At 42.3% G+C, this 14,646-nt stretch overlaps 1 protein-coding gene across 1 annotated transcript in view; it reads right to left on the bottom strand.

Moving 5' to 3' along the window:
* si:ch73-206p6.1 (phospholipid scramblase 1) overlaps window positions 1-14,646 on the bottom strand; it is a 59,103-nt gene that overhangs the window by 14,466 nt on the left and 29,991 nt on the right. Inside the window, exons 2-4 of the mRNA XM_067995021.1 lie at window positions 13,680-13,723; window positions 3,644-3,879; window positions 1,024-1,066 (exon numbers count right to left, since the gene is read on the bottom strand). Coding sequence (XP_067851122.1) covers window positions 1,024-1,066; window positions 3,644-3,879; window positions 13,680-13,692 — 292 coding nt within the window. The 5' untranslated portion in view covers window positions 13,693-13,723. The remainder of the gene's footprint in view (window positions 1-1,023; window positions 1,067-3,643; window positions 3,880-13,679; window positions 13,724-14,646) is intronic.

Here is a 14,646-nt window from a genome sequence, read left to right as displayed (position 1 = left end):
ATTTAAAGGACAAGTAGATCAACATTTGAAATAGAGGAAGAAACAAGGCTATGAGTAGAGAGCTGGTCAGCGGGATTAGTTTTGGACTGCTCTAGTAACAAGCTAGCAGACATGATGGACCAACTGACCTCCTTCGATGCTGTAAACTTGTGTTTCTATTATGAGTTAATTGGAGCTCTTTCATAAGCATGAAACTCCTATGTTACAGGCAGCACTGGCATGAAGAAAGTAGAAGAAATGTTCCCATGAATGAAAAAGACATCCATAATATATGGATAGCTATTGTATAGCAGTCTTCTGAAACACATTCTGAAGGGATAACACAGCCCAGGCAATCAAGGGACAAATGGTTGGAGTTAGAGATCCAGGCTTTTGCCAAAGCCTCTGTTACCAACTGCTGTGAGAACTACACCAGAGCAGCCTAGAGTCACGAACTCTGCCATCCTATAGAGAACAGCCTGACCCCCTTTTTGAATTTTGCTTGTGGGTGAGATTGTGTTCTGCAACTCCATACATAGCAGAACTACAAGCTCTGCCCTACATATTAGAAAGACAAACTCTGTCTATATGTTAGAACTGGAAGCTCTTCCTTATATGTTAGAACCACAAGCTGCCTCGTGTGCGTTTGAACTGAGAGCTCTGCCCTGTATTAGAACCAGATCAAGCGCTGGGGCACACAGAAAACTAGTTTTATAGAAACAATCGTCATGCTTACAGTTTAGAAATAACAGGGCATCGAAGCTTATTGCTCACTATAAATACTTTCTATAAAAATACATAAAAATTCTAATATAGAGGAGGCAGCTTCTAGTTCTAACATATATGGCAGGGCTTGCAGTTCTAATCTATAGGCCGATACTTGAAGTAGCAGAGCATGATCTCACCCAGAAGCCAAACTCAAATTGGAGGACAATGGAAGGAAAATGGGACAGGGTGTAAAACGGGCGCCGATTTGCTATCGCCCGCTTTGCGCTGCTGTCCAAGACCGATTTCACCCCGTGTTTTATCCCTTCAACAACTTACCTTCCAACAGCTCCACCTGCTGATGAACCAGAAGCTGGTCTATCTGTGACAGAAACAGAACATTAATTTTCTTTGTAAAACAAATGAAAGAGAAAATGACACTGTAGACAATAGGAGGCTAGTGACAAGGGATGATCAGTCATTTCAACTTGTGACTCAGGCAATTATTTTGTTTATTCACAAATTTTCTCAGTGGGACTATTTGGAGCTCTTTGTGTTGAAACATCCCTATAAATACAAGGATAGGAATTATGATTAAAGCTGTTCTCTTGCAAATGCTTAATATGATTGTATCAAATTCATGTCTGTGTTATTTTAATGTAGGTGTTAAACAGGTGAGAACAGTATCGTTCATAGATGGTGCATTTCTGCTAAGGGTTCCCCAGTTCATCCCTTTGTGTTGTTTTTCCGAGGTTTCCGCAGCTCATCCGCCAAAGGATCGGGAGAATCCCCAGAGAAATTCACCCGCAAAATCTTTACCCTATAAACTCAAAGAATCTCTGCATGTGCACAACACTGTTTACTACAGTGACTCTCTCACACATGCACACAAGTTGCTATTTCACCCTCACCAAATGTTTCCTGCTATCATAACAACAGCTGGGCGATCGGCATCGGTGATTGGAACATTTGATTAACTCTAACTGCAAACTCTAGCAGGGTCAACACTGGCGGGCACGATCTTGGCATAACCACTGGCATCGAGGTCCGTGGATTTCCATGGCCTGCAATGTCGGCAATCTAATTCTGGGCCTTGTTTCATTCTTGGCAGTAGAGTGGATGATATGTGATCTTTTGTTTGTTCAGCTGGACATCTGACACGTGAAGAAACCCAACACGGTGCTAAAGAGCTTTTAAACCAAACTACTGACAAATCCATTTAAGTAGGCTTGCTGTTTGCCTGATATGAAGTGTGCACTCTCTTCTGATAGGGAGGCATATCAGTTAACTAACTGTGCTAAGTAAAGGTTTGCACAGGACCCCGAGTGTGTGCAGTGGCAATGCTGGAGTTTAACTATAATCCAGAGATGGTCTATGTATCTAATTTATATGAAGTCTGGAGGATGGACCGGATGCATTAACATTATTCTATGGTCCTGTGGTGGTTTGCGCAGTGCAGTGTGGCACTGTGCCTTGCTTCCAGCAATCCAATAATATTATTTTGCCTCCCTAAACCTCTCCGCCTCTCAACCTCTCTTTTCCTTTAAGATGCTCCTTAAAACCTACCTCTTTGACCAAGCTTTGGGTCACCTGTCCTAATCTCTCCTTATGTGGCTCAGTGTCAAATTTTGTTTGATAACACTCCTGTGAAGTGCCTTGGGATTTTTTATTACGTTAAAGGCGCTATAAATGCAAGTTGTTGTTGTTATTCATTGCTGTCTTTTTGAAAGCCTTAGTTTTGAGATCCACAAGCTAGGTTTTCAGCTTTGAATAACTATAGCCTGGAAATGATTGTTTGTGATATTAGCAGCCGAACACTCAGCCTGTTTGTATAACATTCCTTTGTCTACAATTTTAATGCAGGCATTAAGTTGCTCATTTCAAATGGATTAACCCCTGCAATGCAATCATGGAAAAAGCAACGTCATACAACAGCACCACAGAGAAATGTGACTTGGTGCATTTTGGAAAAAGGAGCTATGAAAGAAAGCATACCCTAAATGGTAAGATTCTTTTTAGAGTGGAGCAAGAGAGATACCTCCAGTGTGCATGGAGCGTGAGTAGAAAAGGTCATAAGGCGATAAATGAGATTTGGTGTTTTATTCAGGCTACAGTTGAATTGTTGTGTGCAATTTTGAGCAGTCCATTATAGAAAGGATATTAGAGAAAGAGCACAGCGATGATTTACTTGAACAATATCAGGAATGAGAGGCTATAGTTTTGAAGGATTGAAATGTTAGGGCTTTGTTCACTGGAGCAAAGAAGGTTAAGAGGGAAGGATCCCATAGAGGTTTTCAAAATTATGAGAGGGTAAAATACTGAAATATTGTTTTCACTGGTAGGAGAATTGATAACACGGGGGCACAGACTATATAATAAATAGGTAAATATTAGAATGAAAAAGGTGCTATCTGTTGTGAAGACCCACGTAAGCAGGCGATATCAGGGTCTTCAACACCTTCCAGATAACACTCCAAGCATGGTTATAGAACAGAGTATAATTAATAACAAGCAGTAAACAATGATAGAAGTCAGCAAGTGTATCAGCACTTTGCCTTCTGCCTGTCTTACCTTGTGAACCCAATTCCCCCCCAACTTCCTCAGAGGTGAAAAGAGCTAGAGCTTCGCATTCCCACAGCTGAGTCTCTCAGGATTGTTACACAATGACTTAATGGTATTAACTCAGATAGGCTCCAGGCCCATTTTTTAATTAACGGCAAGTAAATCTGTTGAACTTTCAATCTCAAGGTTATCCATTGTCTGGGAATACGCAAGAGTTGATCAAAGGACACTGACACTTCAGTCACATCGTAAAAGGTGGACCACCTTTAGTCTTCAAAGAACTATGTTCCCATGTAACTAAACACATCACTTGTGCTAACCAAACAAAAAGTTCCTGCTTGTTCGACAAAGGAAGGTACACTTTGTTAAGGAAGTAGTCATCAAACTTTTTATTTACCTGTGCAAGATACTCCAGGCCTGGTGGACAATTTGGGACAGCAACTGGCATTAGCATCATCTGATCAGCACCCACTCCTTTTTCTCCTGGAGGAACTTGGGGGCCAGGATGGGCCCCAGGTGGATAGGCCCCAGGAGGTTGGGCCCCAGGAGGATAGGCCCCGGGAGGATAGGCCCCGGGAGGATAGGCCCCGGGAGGATAGGCCCCGGGAGGTTGACTGGGCTGAGAATCAATTCCTAAAAGCATAACATATAAAAACAAACACATGTGTACGTCTTTACAAATCGAATCTTGCCGTATCTAATTGAATCATCTATATCAAAACTGTCCTACTAATCCATCAATCACTCTATTTACATCGAGTTGCATTGAAACTACAGCACAGAAACAGGCCCAGCTTCTCTATGCCGATGTGTAGGCCACCACACAAACCTCCTCCCTCCCTACTTCATCTAACCCTATCAGCGTATCCTTCTATTTCTTTCCCCCTCGTGCTTACCTAGCCTCACCTTAAATTTGTGACCAATGCTAAATAATTTGATATTAAGGGAAAAAAAGGATATAATAATATTTCAATCTTAGAACATCTTCAGTGAGATGATAGCAGTGAATAGTGTTGAATGCTTTTATTATTTAGATCATTGGAAAATCTCTGGAGATTGCACTTTAACCTCACCTGCCCGGCGGGAACGAGGCATGGGTTTGGGTTGGGGGCCAGTCTTACACCCAGTCCGATTTTACACTCCATTAATTCCAACCCGTTCCCACCTGGTGGGTTTGGTTAAAATTGAGGCTAATATCTCTCATATTAATTAGCCTGAAATTTACCGTAAATGTTTAAAGTCCACACATTTCTTCATCTCCCTTTAAGCTACCTTTCATTTTTCCCGTTTCCTTAATCTGTGGGAGGTCAGGCAAGCTACTCTCAACCCTACTATTGAGCTGACCAGTGGAAGCTACGTAAACATGGCATGAGCTTACATCTTCTGACCTTTCCCTCCCTCCCTGTGGGAAAGTATATTTTTTGTACTCTTCTTTATTAAAGTGTGACCTCCCTCTCCCCACCTGGGTTCAAGTTGAAGTAGGAACATAACACGCAGGAAATTATGGGCAAGAACCACACCTTACCTCTCTGTGACATCCACATTGGTCACTGGACAACGTACGCACAAAAGCAGATATTGCATTGCAATCCAGTCTGTCATGTTTTACAACAAGCTCTTAATAAGTCACTTTATTTTTAGTGCAAGACACCATCAGTGATGTAAAATTATTGTACTTCGAACGGTGTTTTTGCCCATTTTATCTACAGAACTAGTAAAGGATTTCTAAAACATTTTACCTCAATGCTGATGCCCCTTTCAGTGAAAACAAGAGCCCAAGATTTCAAGACGACTAGCTCAGAAGCAATAAGTTACACTTTTCCTGGGATTTCTAAATAAATTTTGTGCTAACTAACTTCATTTTAATTGTCACTGAATTTTTGTGCTGAAGCTGAAACAGAAACATTTTCAGTTTTCTAATCCACTATCAGCATTAGGCATTCCTAAATCGGGTACAGGCTACATTAGATACAGATTAGAGATCTCTCTACTCTGCCCCAACCTCAGATTTTAAGCAATCATGATCAATGTGTACGTGTGTAGCCACTTTTATAGTGTGCTTGTGCTGCAGGCTCCCGGTGAATGGGTCTCACAAAGTTGGCGGCATCACCAAAGGGGGATGGGCAGTAAGAGCCATTAGAAAATAGGACTTCCTGGCCATGGCCCTTGAAAAATCTGGCACGTTTATTTTGGAGTTGTTGCTAGCTGTACAAGACCATGCATCAGGAGCTAATGGCAATGCTGCAATATAAAAGTAGCTTGTGTGTGTTTTGGGCAGGAGGTAAAGCCAGGGAAACCAGGGAAGAGGGAGCTCCAGGGGTAAGAGTAACTCGAGATGAAAGCTTATGTAATGCAAAGTCTGGAAATGCTGTTTGACCTAATTTGTGCCATCCAGCAGATGGTGGTGTTTCATTCTGATTGGTGTCATTGGCATTGTGACTACCAGAGATGGCTGAGTCCTGGCATAATCAGATCCCTGCCTTTTTCCCGGTAGGTTCTGCTGGACTCATACGGGTGTTACAGTGGGAGTCCAGCAGAGCCCTAGAGGAAATTTGGGGGCATTGTGTTTATAGTCACAAACAAGAGCCAAATCACCTCCCACTGTATCTTTCAGGAAGCTGCCTCGCTCTCCCTCCCCATTCCCCCACTGCTTTCTCATTGTAAAGTGGATACCATTTACAGATGATTATCAAACTGCAAGGGGCAGTGGAATCATAGGAGACAGCTTAGAAATTACAGAATGAGTTGCACAAAGTATTACATGGGCAAAGCAAATTTATTGCAGAAAAGTATAAAGTGATACACATAGGAAGGAAAAAAAGTCAACACACATACTCCATGAATGGTATTGAAATAGCCCAGGACGAAGCTGAAAGAGACCTAGGAGCCTTAGTAGACTTGACACTAAACATGTCCAACCAATGCAGAGTAACAATCAACAAAGCCAATAGGATATTGAACTACATAGACAAAATAGTAGACTGTAAGTAAGAGGAGGTAACGATCAAACTATATAGTGCTCTGGTCAGATTGAACCTAGAGCACCAATGGGGGATTAAAAGGAAAATTTTGCAGGGCTATGGAAAAAGAACAGGGGAGTGGGAATAATTGGATAACTCTTTCAAAGAGCCCCTCCTTCTGTGCTGTATCATTCTATGGTACATTGCCTGTGTCCAGCCTTGGTCACCAAGAAACAAGGAAGATATTCAAGCATTGGAGACACTGCAGAGGAGAGCGACGAGGCTGATCTCCGGTGTTAGGGGTCTGAGTTATGGGGAAAGGCTGGATATACTCGGGCTTTTCTGCCTGGAAAGTGGGTGTCTGAGAGGTAATCTTACAGAGGGCTATAAGATTGTTAAGGTTATAGAAAAAGTTAACCCAGAGTATTAAAATGAACTGGTGGACATGGGTTCAAAATAGTAAAAGGAAATTTTAGACTGATATCAGGAAATTTTCTTTACACAAAGAGTGATCAATGAGTGGAACAAATTAGATAGAGTAGTGGAGGCAAAAACCCTGCAATCATTTAAGAAACAATTGGATGCTACATTGGGGGATGTTAAGATGTCTTTGGATGGATGAGTTAAGATGGGCCGAATGGCCGTCATCATCAATAATTATCTTGTGACCTTTTGTGTGTCCACTTCCACTGTGATCACTTGGTTAGTGATTGTTGACCATCAGAATGAAACACCACCATCTGCTGGATGGCGCAAGTTAGGTCAAGCAACGTTCCCAGACTTTGCGTTACATAAGCTTTCATCTCGAGTTACTCTTGTTGCATTATACACGGAGTACTATATATTACAATCACTTCTTTTATGGTTGGTCTATAGTCTTTGAACAAACCACAGATGCACTCAGTGCAAGAAAAAATGCGAATGAGACATTAAAAAAGGTCTGAATTTAATATCAGCTATGACCAATTACTGCAGGTTTGATGATGTTCCTTCTAACTGAAGCAGTTTATCATATTCCCACACAAAGGTACACTATCAATTTCAGATGTGATTTCCACATCACACAATTTAATTAATCACAAATGCAATTGTTACTTAACATCCTCTGGAATGCAGTAGTCACAAGCAATTATGTGTGGTCGTAGCCATAGAAACCCCTTAGCAATGGCAGTTCATTTAAGGAAATTGAAAAAAGGTTAATTGCACAGGGTTTTACTGAAAAAAAAACAGAAGAACAGTCCAATAAAAATTCTATAATGAGATTAAATAACAACAACCAACCTTCTCACAGATCTGAAACTTAATAATTACACACTGCGAAGGCTGTTAAAAGTTTTACAGCCTCGAATTTTTATTAAAAGCTTTAGGAGATTTTAAACACCAATTTGGAGCAAAAAATTGGATCAGAAGTTAATGTCCTTGTTTTAATTTCCTAGTCCATATCTATGTTATTTGCTTCAACTACTCCTTGTAGCAGCACATTCCACATTCTACCATTCTTTGGGTAAAAAAGTTTCTCCTTAATTCCCTATTGGATTTATTAGTGACTATTTTATATTTATGTTTAGTTTTGGACTTCTCCACAAGTGGAAACATTTTCTCTACATCTACCCTATCAAACCCTTTCATTACCTTAAAGACCTCCATCAGGTCACCCCTCAGCCTTGTCCATTCTCGAGAAAAGAGCCCTGGCCTATTGAGCCTTTTCTGATGAGCATGTGCTCTCAGTTCTGTTATCATCCTTGTGAATCTTATTTACACCTTGTACAATGCCTCTATATCCTTTTTATAATATGGAAACCAGAACTGTTCACAGTACTCTTAAGTGTGGTCTAACCAAGGCTTTTCTTCCTACCAAAATGCACCACCTCGCACTTATCTATATTGAAATTCATTTGCCAAATACGCACTCATTCGCCACAGAATATAAATTTACGCAGTGGAAATCAAACAAAAAGAAGTAGCAGCACTGAATTAGCAGTGGTGTTTATCCCAGACTACGGAGAGAGACTACGGGCTAGAAATTGGGCGGTCTAGCGCCTGTTGTTTCGGCGCTAAGTAGCCTCTTGAAGTGCCAAGATGGCCTCTTGGCACTTCTAGCATGATGTGCGCCGGACGCCATCTTGGTACAGGTATTCGGGCATGCACAAATAACGAATGCCGGCTGCATGTAACGTAAGGAAAAAAATGGATACAATCAGTGTGCAACGTTGATTTAAAGTGATAAGTTACAAAATGGTGTCTAACCCTCAACTCAATGCACAATCTTAACCACGACCATCTGAACATGTCTTTGTCAGCCTGGAGACCCCCCCCCCACCAGCGCTATTTAAAGGGACTATGCAGGATTTACGGGTTAGTTGCTGGATTATTGCTTCTGGCTGCTGATGCATTTGTAACTGTTTTTGGAGGTCTCCTATACTTGAATAATAGGACATGGGAAATAGCCTAACATTTAGAGCCAGGACGTGCAGGAGCAAAGTTAGGAAATGCTTCTACACGCAAAGGGTGAAGAGTGGAACGATCTTCTGCAAACGGCAGCTGATGCTCGCTCAATTGTGAATTCTAAATCTGAGATTGATGGATTTCTGTGAACCAAGGGTATTAAGGGAGATGGGCCTAAGGGGGGTGTATGGAGTTAGGTCACAGATCAACCTTGATCTCATTGAACGGCAGAACAGGCTCGAAGGGCTAAATGCCACTGCCACTAGCTGCCTCATGCTATGCGCCACCTTCTCTTGCAAGAAAGCGGAACGTGTGCCTGTCATAGTTGAGTAGCTGCCAGTGCGTGTGGCCTGTGTGAGTTGTGGGTGGGTGGCTTATAACAGTGGGCCTGTGTAAGTATAAGAGGAAGCATCTGATTGGCAGGGTTGAGTACTGGTGGAAAGAGTTTATTAGTATGTGGGTGATGGGGGGGGGGTGTAGTGGATGGAGCAGTGGATGCGGCTAGTGGTGCAGTTGGTAGGAGACGCCATTTGACAATTGAACTCACTCACCTTGACCACTCCTATCAAAGCATTGGACTGCTTCCTGCACTCTATCCTTGTTCGTGGTGCTGTGCGCCTGGCATTGACTTCGTCCCCTGCTGCCTCCCACTGCCTTTTGGGCATATGTTAGGAGGGCCTCTTGCCTCCCCCCCCCCACCCCCTGATATAGGATGTCCCTCCTTCTGTCCACCTCTTACAGCAAGGCCTCTAGTGCATTAGCAGAGAATCTTGGTGCACGTGCTCTCGCAGGCCTGGTACCAACTCAGATCAGCAGATTGGTGAGGTCTGGCATGCAGATTGGAGGATGTGGGATTTAGTAGTGTGCAACCTTTAATCTCTGTTTTAACATGACTCATCAGTTTTTAAACATAGGGACGGGACCTGCATCTGTGTTTTACATGTGCGATGTCTGATTTCCATTCGGACTCCGTGCAGACAGCAGACTGTTATTTTTAGCAAAAAATAGGTACCGGCTACCTTTAAGAGATTTTAAGAGACGTCCTCCCTTTAAGAGATTGGGGCTCCCCCTGCTGGTGGAAAGTGTGCATTTCCTTGAATCGTTGTGTCAGGCCGAGTTCTTAACGCTGCTGTTAGGTAAGTCCTCAGGCTGGACGAATGTCTCGTCCTGCCTGCTCAGCAAGCACCGGGCATGGGTTAATCGCGGATCGAGATACCCGCGCCCGGTTTTGGGGGTTAACCAATTTAACCCCCTACATTACGAAGAAGTCAGTGAACACTGGGGAGGTACCAATAGATTGGAAACAGGCTAATGTGGTGCTCATATTCACAAAGGGTGACAAAACAGACACAGGCAACTACAGACCTATTAGTCTTACCTCCATTCCATGTGAAATAATGGAACCAATTATCCGGCGTAAACTCGAGGATTGTCTATACACTAATCTAGTAAATAGCAGTCAGCTTGGATTCAGAAGGGGAAGATCTGCCTGACCAACCTCCTTGATTTATTTGAGGGAGTGACAATCCAGGTGGACCATGGAAAGTCCTATGACATGGTGTATCTTGACTACCAAAAGGCTTTTGATAAAATTCCATATGAAAGGCTATTAATTAAACTCAAAGCTATAGAGATTCTGGGTAAACCCTGGGAATGGATAAAAAAAAAACAGGCTAAAAGGTAGGAAACAATGAGTCCTTGCTAAAAGGGTTATGTCAGAGAGGGGGAAAGTGCTGAGTGGAGCACCTCAGGGCTTGGTGCTGGGACCACTACTGTTTCTAATTTACCTGGATTCAGAAACTCAATGCAAAGTGGTCACATTTGCAGATGATACCAAATTAGGAGGGGCAGTGGAAACAGAAGAGTCAATTCAGAAATTACAGAAAGAGTTGAACAAAATATGTAACTGGGCAGAACAATGGCAGAGAAATTTAATGCTACACAAAGGAAGGAAAAAAAGATAACAAGTGTACGCCACAAATTATGTAATAGATAAGGATAAAGCTGAAAGAGATCTAGGAGCCTTAGTAGACTTGACGCTAAACATGTCCAACCAATGCAGTGCAACAATCAACAAAGCCAATAGGATATTGAACTACATAGCCCAAACAGTAGAATGTAAGTCAGAAGAAGTGGTGATCAAACTGCACGGTGTTCTGATCAGACCATGCCTTAAATACTGGGTCCACTTCTGATTTCCAAGGATAGAGATAATCAAGCATTGGAGGCATTGCACAGAACAGCAATGAGACTCATCCTTCATGCCAAAGGAAATGAGGGAAGACTGGAAAGAATTGAGCTCGTCAGCCTAGAATGCAGTGAATGTAAGATTGTTAATATATAGAAAAAGTTAACCTGGAATGTTATTTTAAATTAAACTGCAGGAATAGAACAAGCGGACACAGGCTCAAACTAGTAAAGTGTAATTTTAGGACTGATATCAGGAAATTCTTCACATTAAGAGTGATCAATGTGTGAAATGGATTTTCAGGTAGAATACTGGAAGCAAAAGCCCTGGAATCATTTGATGCTACAATAGGGAATGTTAGGATCCCTCTGGATGGATGAATTAAGATGGGTCGAAAGGCCTTCTTTATCCATAATTATCTTGTGATCTTGTAATCTGACTGGTCCAGTAATGGGGGATGGGAGAGTGAACGAGGAAAAGCAGAAGAGGAAGGCAACGCATGCAGGCGGAGGGTTAGGAGGGGAAGGAACGGTGCTGAAGACTCAAAGAGGCATGAGAAAACAAGAGGGGCTGAGGGCAAAGGGGCTGGGGCTCAGGCAGGATGATGTCCTCCACTTCCATCTCCAAATATCTGTCAGACCTGCCACCCCCACCTGCCACGATCATTTCTCATCTGCCCTTCGACCCTCTTCCCTCATGCTCGATTGATTGCCATTATCTTTCCTTGTTGGACAGCTGGTAACAATCAACAACACAGGAAGACAATGGCAGGAGTGGGCAGTCGAAGGGGAGTTGAGAGCAGGTGGGGAAATTAGAGGCCGGGGGTGGAGGGGGAGAAGGATGCACAGAGTCTTTGTCTACTTATTGTGAACACCAGCATCAACAAAAATGTATTTGCAGACCTGAAGCCAACACTGAAAATAACAGACTTCAATATCTGAGCTTAAGGAAAACTTTCCAAAAGTAAAAAGATGTCTATATCACAAGCATAAAGTAGCATGGGAAATAAAGTTTCCCACGTGATAATTGTGAAATTTATTACTGGTTATAGGAGAAAAAGAACTGAGCTACTCTTTCAGAGCAAGGCCCACATACACAACGTGACCCATATACACAGTAAGGGTAGAGCAAGACTAAATAATTGGCATTGTTGCTGAAGGGTGCCAAAACACAAAGGGATACTAAGGGTGATAATGCCTTTCTGCATTCCTAGTGGGAGTGGTGCTTGTAGGGAGCGCGTCAGGGAAATTGTGGGCAAACAGCCCATGATTTTCCTCTTATTAAATCTAATGGATAGCACAGATTTTGCCTTCTGTCCCATGGCTTTCCCCTTGTCCCGATTTGGAGGGACGTCTGTATGTGAACGGATGAAGATTTCACTGTAATTAAGATTAAGCGTTTCTTCAAACCCAGCTAACTCAGTCAATTGATAGATCATGAAACTCAGTCTCACGCTCACGGGTCCATGTTATGCAATGGTTTCTATGACCTATTTACAGATTTCAAGTTATGTCACCGTAATATTTTACAGCAGGAAGAAATGAATATTGTTTAACTGGTGCCTCTCTCTGAACATAAACAACATCTTTTCCTGTATTCTTACGACTGCAGGTACGACTCCTGTTGAACTAACAGACTTATTCTGGAAAACAGAAGATGAATGCTCAGGTTTTCATAAATATCGAGGTAGAAATTCATCTGGGCCAATTTCCTACAATACAACAGTGACTACACTTGAAAAAGTATTTAATTGGCTGTAAAGCGCTTTGGGATGTCCTGGGATCGTGAAAGGCACTTTATAAATACAAGTCTTTCTTTCTTTCTTTCAGAATTTCAACCAGGAGGCCAGAGGTGGGCCCAAAATTGGATCTGGGGCCTCATTTAGGCCAGCTGCCAACACCTGTCGTGCCTCCACAGACAGCTCGCCCAATTCATTATATGAATTTCGGGCCACTTGCCTTTTTTCAGGCGTCCTTGGAGTGCAGCCCTGCGAAATTGGGAAAACAGGCGTAACGATGACCAATTTCTTGAGGTGGCATGCTATATTGGGGACCAGGATAGATCCTCCGGGCTCAACATCACCCGATAACAGGAGCTCAGCTCACTTGCATAATTTTCTTTTGATCGGGGTTTGTCATTCATGGCGCTACTGGAGGTTTCAGGGTCACAACGCCAGGAGTCAGCAGCCAGTGATGGGCTGGGAGCTGGCTGTTATGGGCTAGGGAATTGCCTGGCATAGGGGAATGGTGGGCACAGAAGCCACTAAGCAAGGGGGCAAGGTTGCTGGCGGGGATACTGAGTAGAGGTAGATAAGAATTGTTTATCAAACAATGCGGCCTCCTCTTTATGCTGTGCATTGCACCCAATAATATGGGTCGGACTGCCATCATTTTATACACCCAAATTAATATTTTTTTAAAAATGACATTAACTATTTATATTTACCCTAAGTTTCTATGTGGAAATCTGAGCTGACACTTAACATTAAGCCCTCCCTTCCCAAAATGCCTGCACTGCATACCCAAACAGCTAGTTTGCACTTACTTGCTATATTTTGGTGATAAGACTTTGGAACTCAGCACCATGGATGAAAAAAACGTTACCTTTATCATCCGAGGGACCTCACATTAGTCAGTTACAGAATAAACTTACAGGATATAAATGAATCTGTTTTGAAGACGAGCCCTGTCTAAAACAGCAACCTGTCTTTTCCTTCTCCAAATGTTGCTGTGCATGTTCAACATTATCTGTTTTTGTTACAGAATAAATTAACTGGGACTTTTATGTTTTTCAAACTAACTGGACTTTTACTAGAGTTGAGTTTGTAAAATATTTCTTACCTGGCGTAGCCATCGCTAAACGTTCTTTCTTTGATGGTGATCAACTAAAGAAAGGAAACAAAATAAGATCATTATTACTCCCAGTCAGTTTGGACTCCTACCCATTTAAGAAACCACTTTTTGCATAAGAAGTTCAATGCAAAGCTTCTAATCACCTGCGAGAATATGGCTCTGAATAATGCAACTCTCTAAATCACTTCAAGCACATGACTATGAATAGCGCACACACATCTTGATCACCTGTGAAAATACTTCACTGTACTGAATGCCAAGGCTAGACTGAATAAAGGATGCTTGCCTGTATCATTTTACAAGCCCTTACATTAACCTAACCCTTACCTTGCCTATAATGTTGCCAAGAAGAGTAGTATGCCTGAGGATTGGGAGAGTTTTAGAAACCAGCAAAGGACGACCAAAAAATTGATGAGAGAAAATAGAATATGAAAGCAAACTAGCAAGAAATATAAAAACGGATTGGAAGAGCTTCTACAAGTATGTAAAAAGGAGGAGAGTAGCAAAAGTAAAGGTTGGTCCCTTAGAGCTGAGACAGGAGAAATTATAATGGGGAATCAGGTAACGGCAGATGCGTTACAAAATATTTTGTATCTGTCTTCACAGTATAAGACGCAAAAAACATACCAGAAATAGTGGGGAACCAAAGGTCTAATGAGAGTGAGGAACTTAAAGTAATTAATATCAGTAGAGAAAAAGTACTTGACAAACTAATGGACTAAAAGCTAATAAATTCCCTGGACCTGATGGCACACAGATGCAGGTCCCATCCCTATATTTACACACTGATGAGTTATGTTAAAACATTGAATAAAGGTTGCGCAATGCTAAATCCCACATCCTCCAATCTGCACGCCAGACCTCACCAATCTGAGTTGGCCTGCGAGGGTGCGTGCACCAAGGTTCTTTGCTGATGCACTAGAGACCTTGGTGCAAGAGATGGACAGAAGCAGGG

Source organism: Heptranchias perlo, chromosome 13 (assembly GCF_035084215.1).
Source record: "Heptranchias perlo isolate sHepPer1 chromosome 13, sHepPer1.hap1, whole genome shotgun sequence".
Classification (NCBI taxonomy): Eukaryota; Metazoa; Chordata; class Chondrichthyes; order Hexanchiformes; family Hexanchidae; genus Heptranchias; species Heptranchias perlo.
Note: the sequence above shows the minus strand (reverse complement) of the source record. Positions and strands in the feature narration are given on the sequence as shown.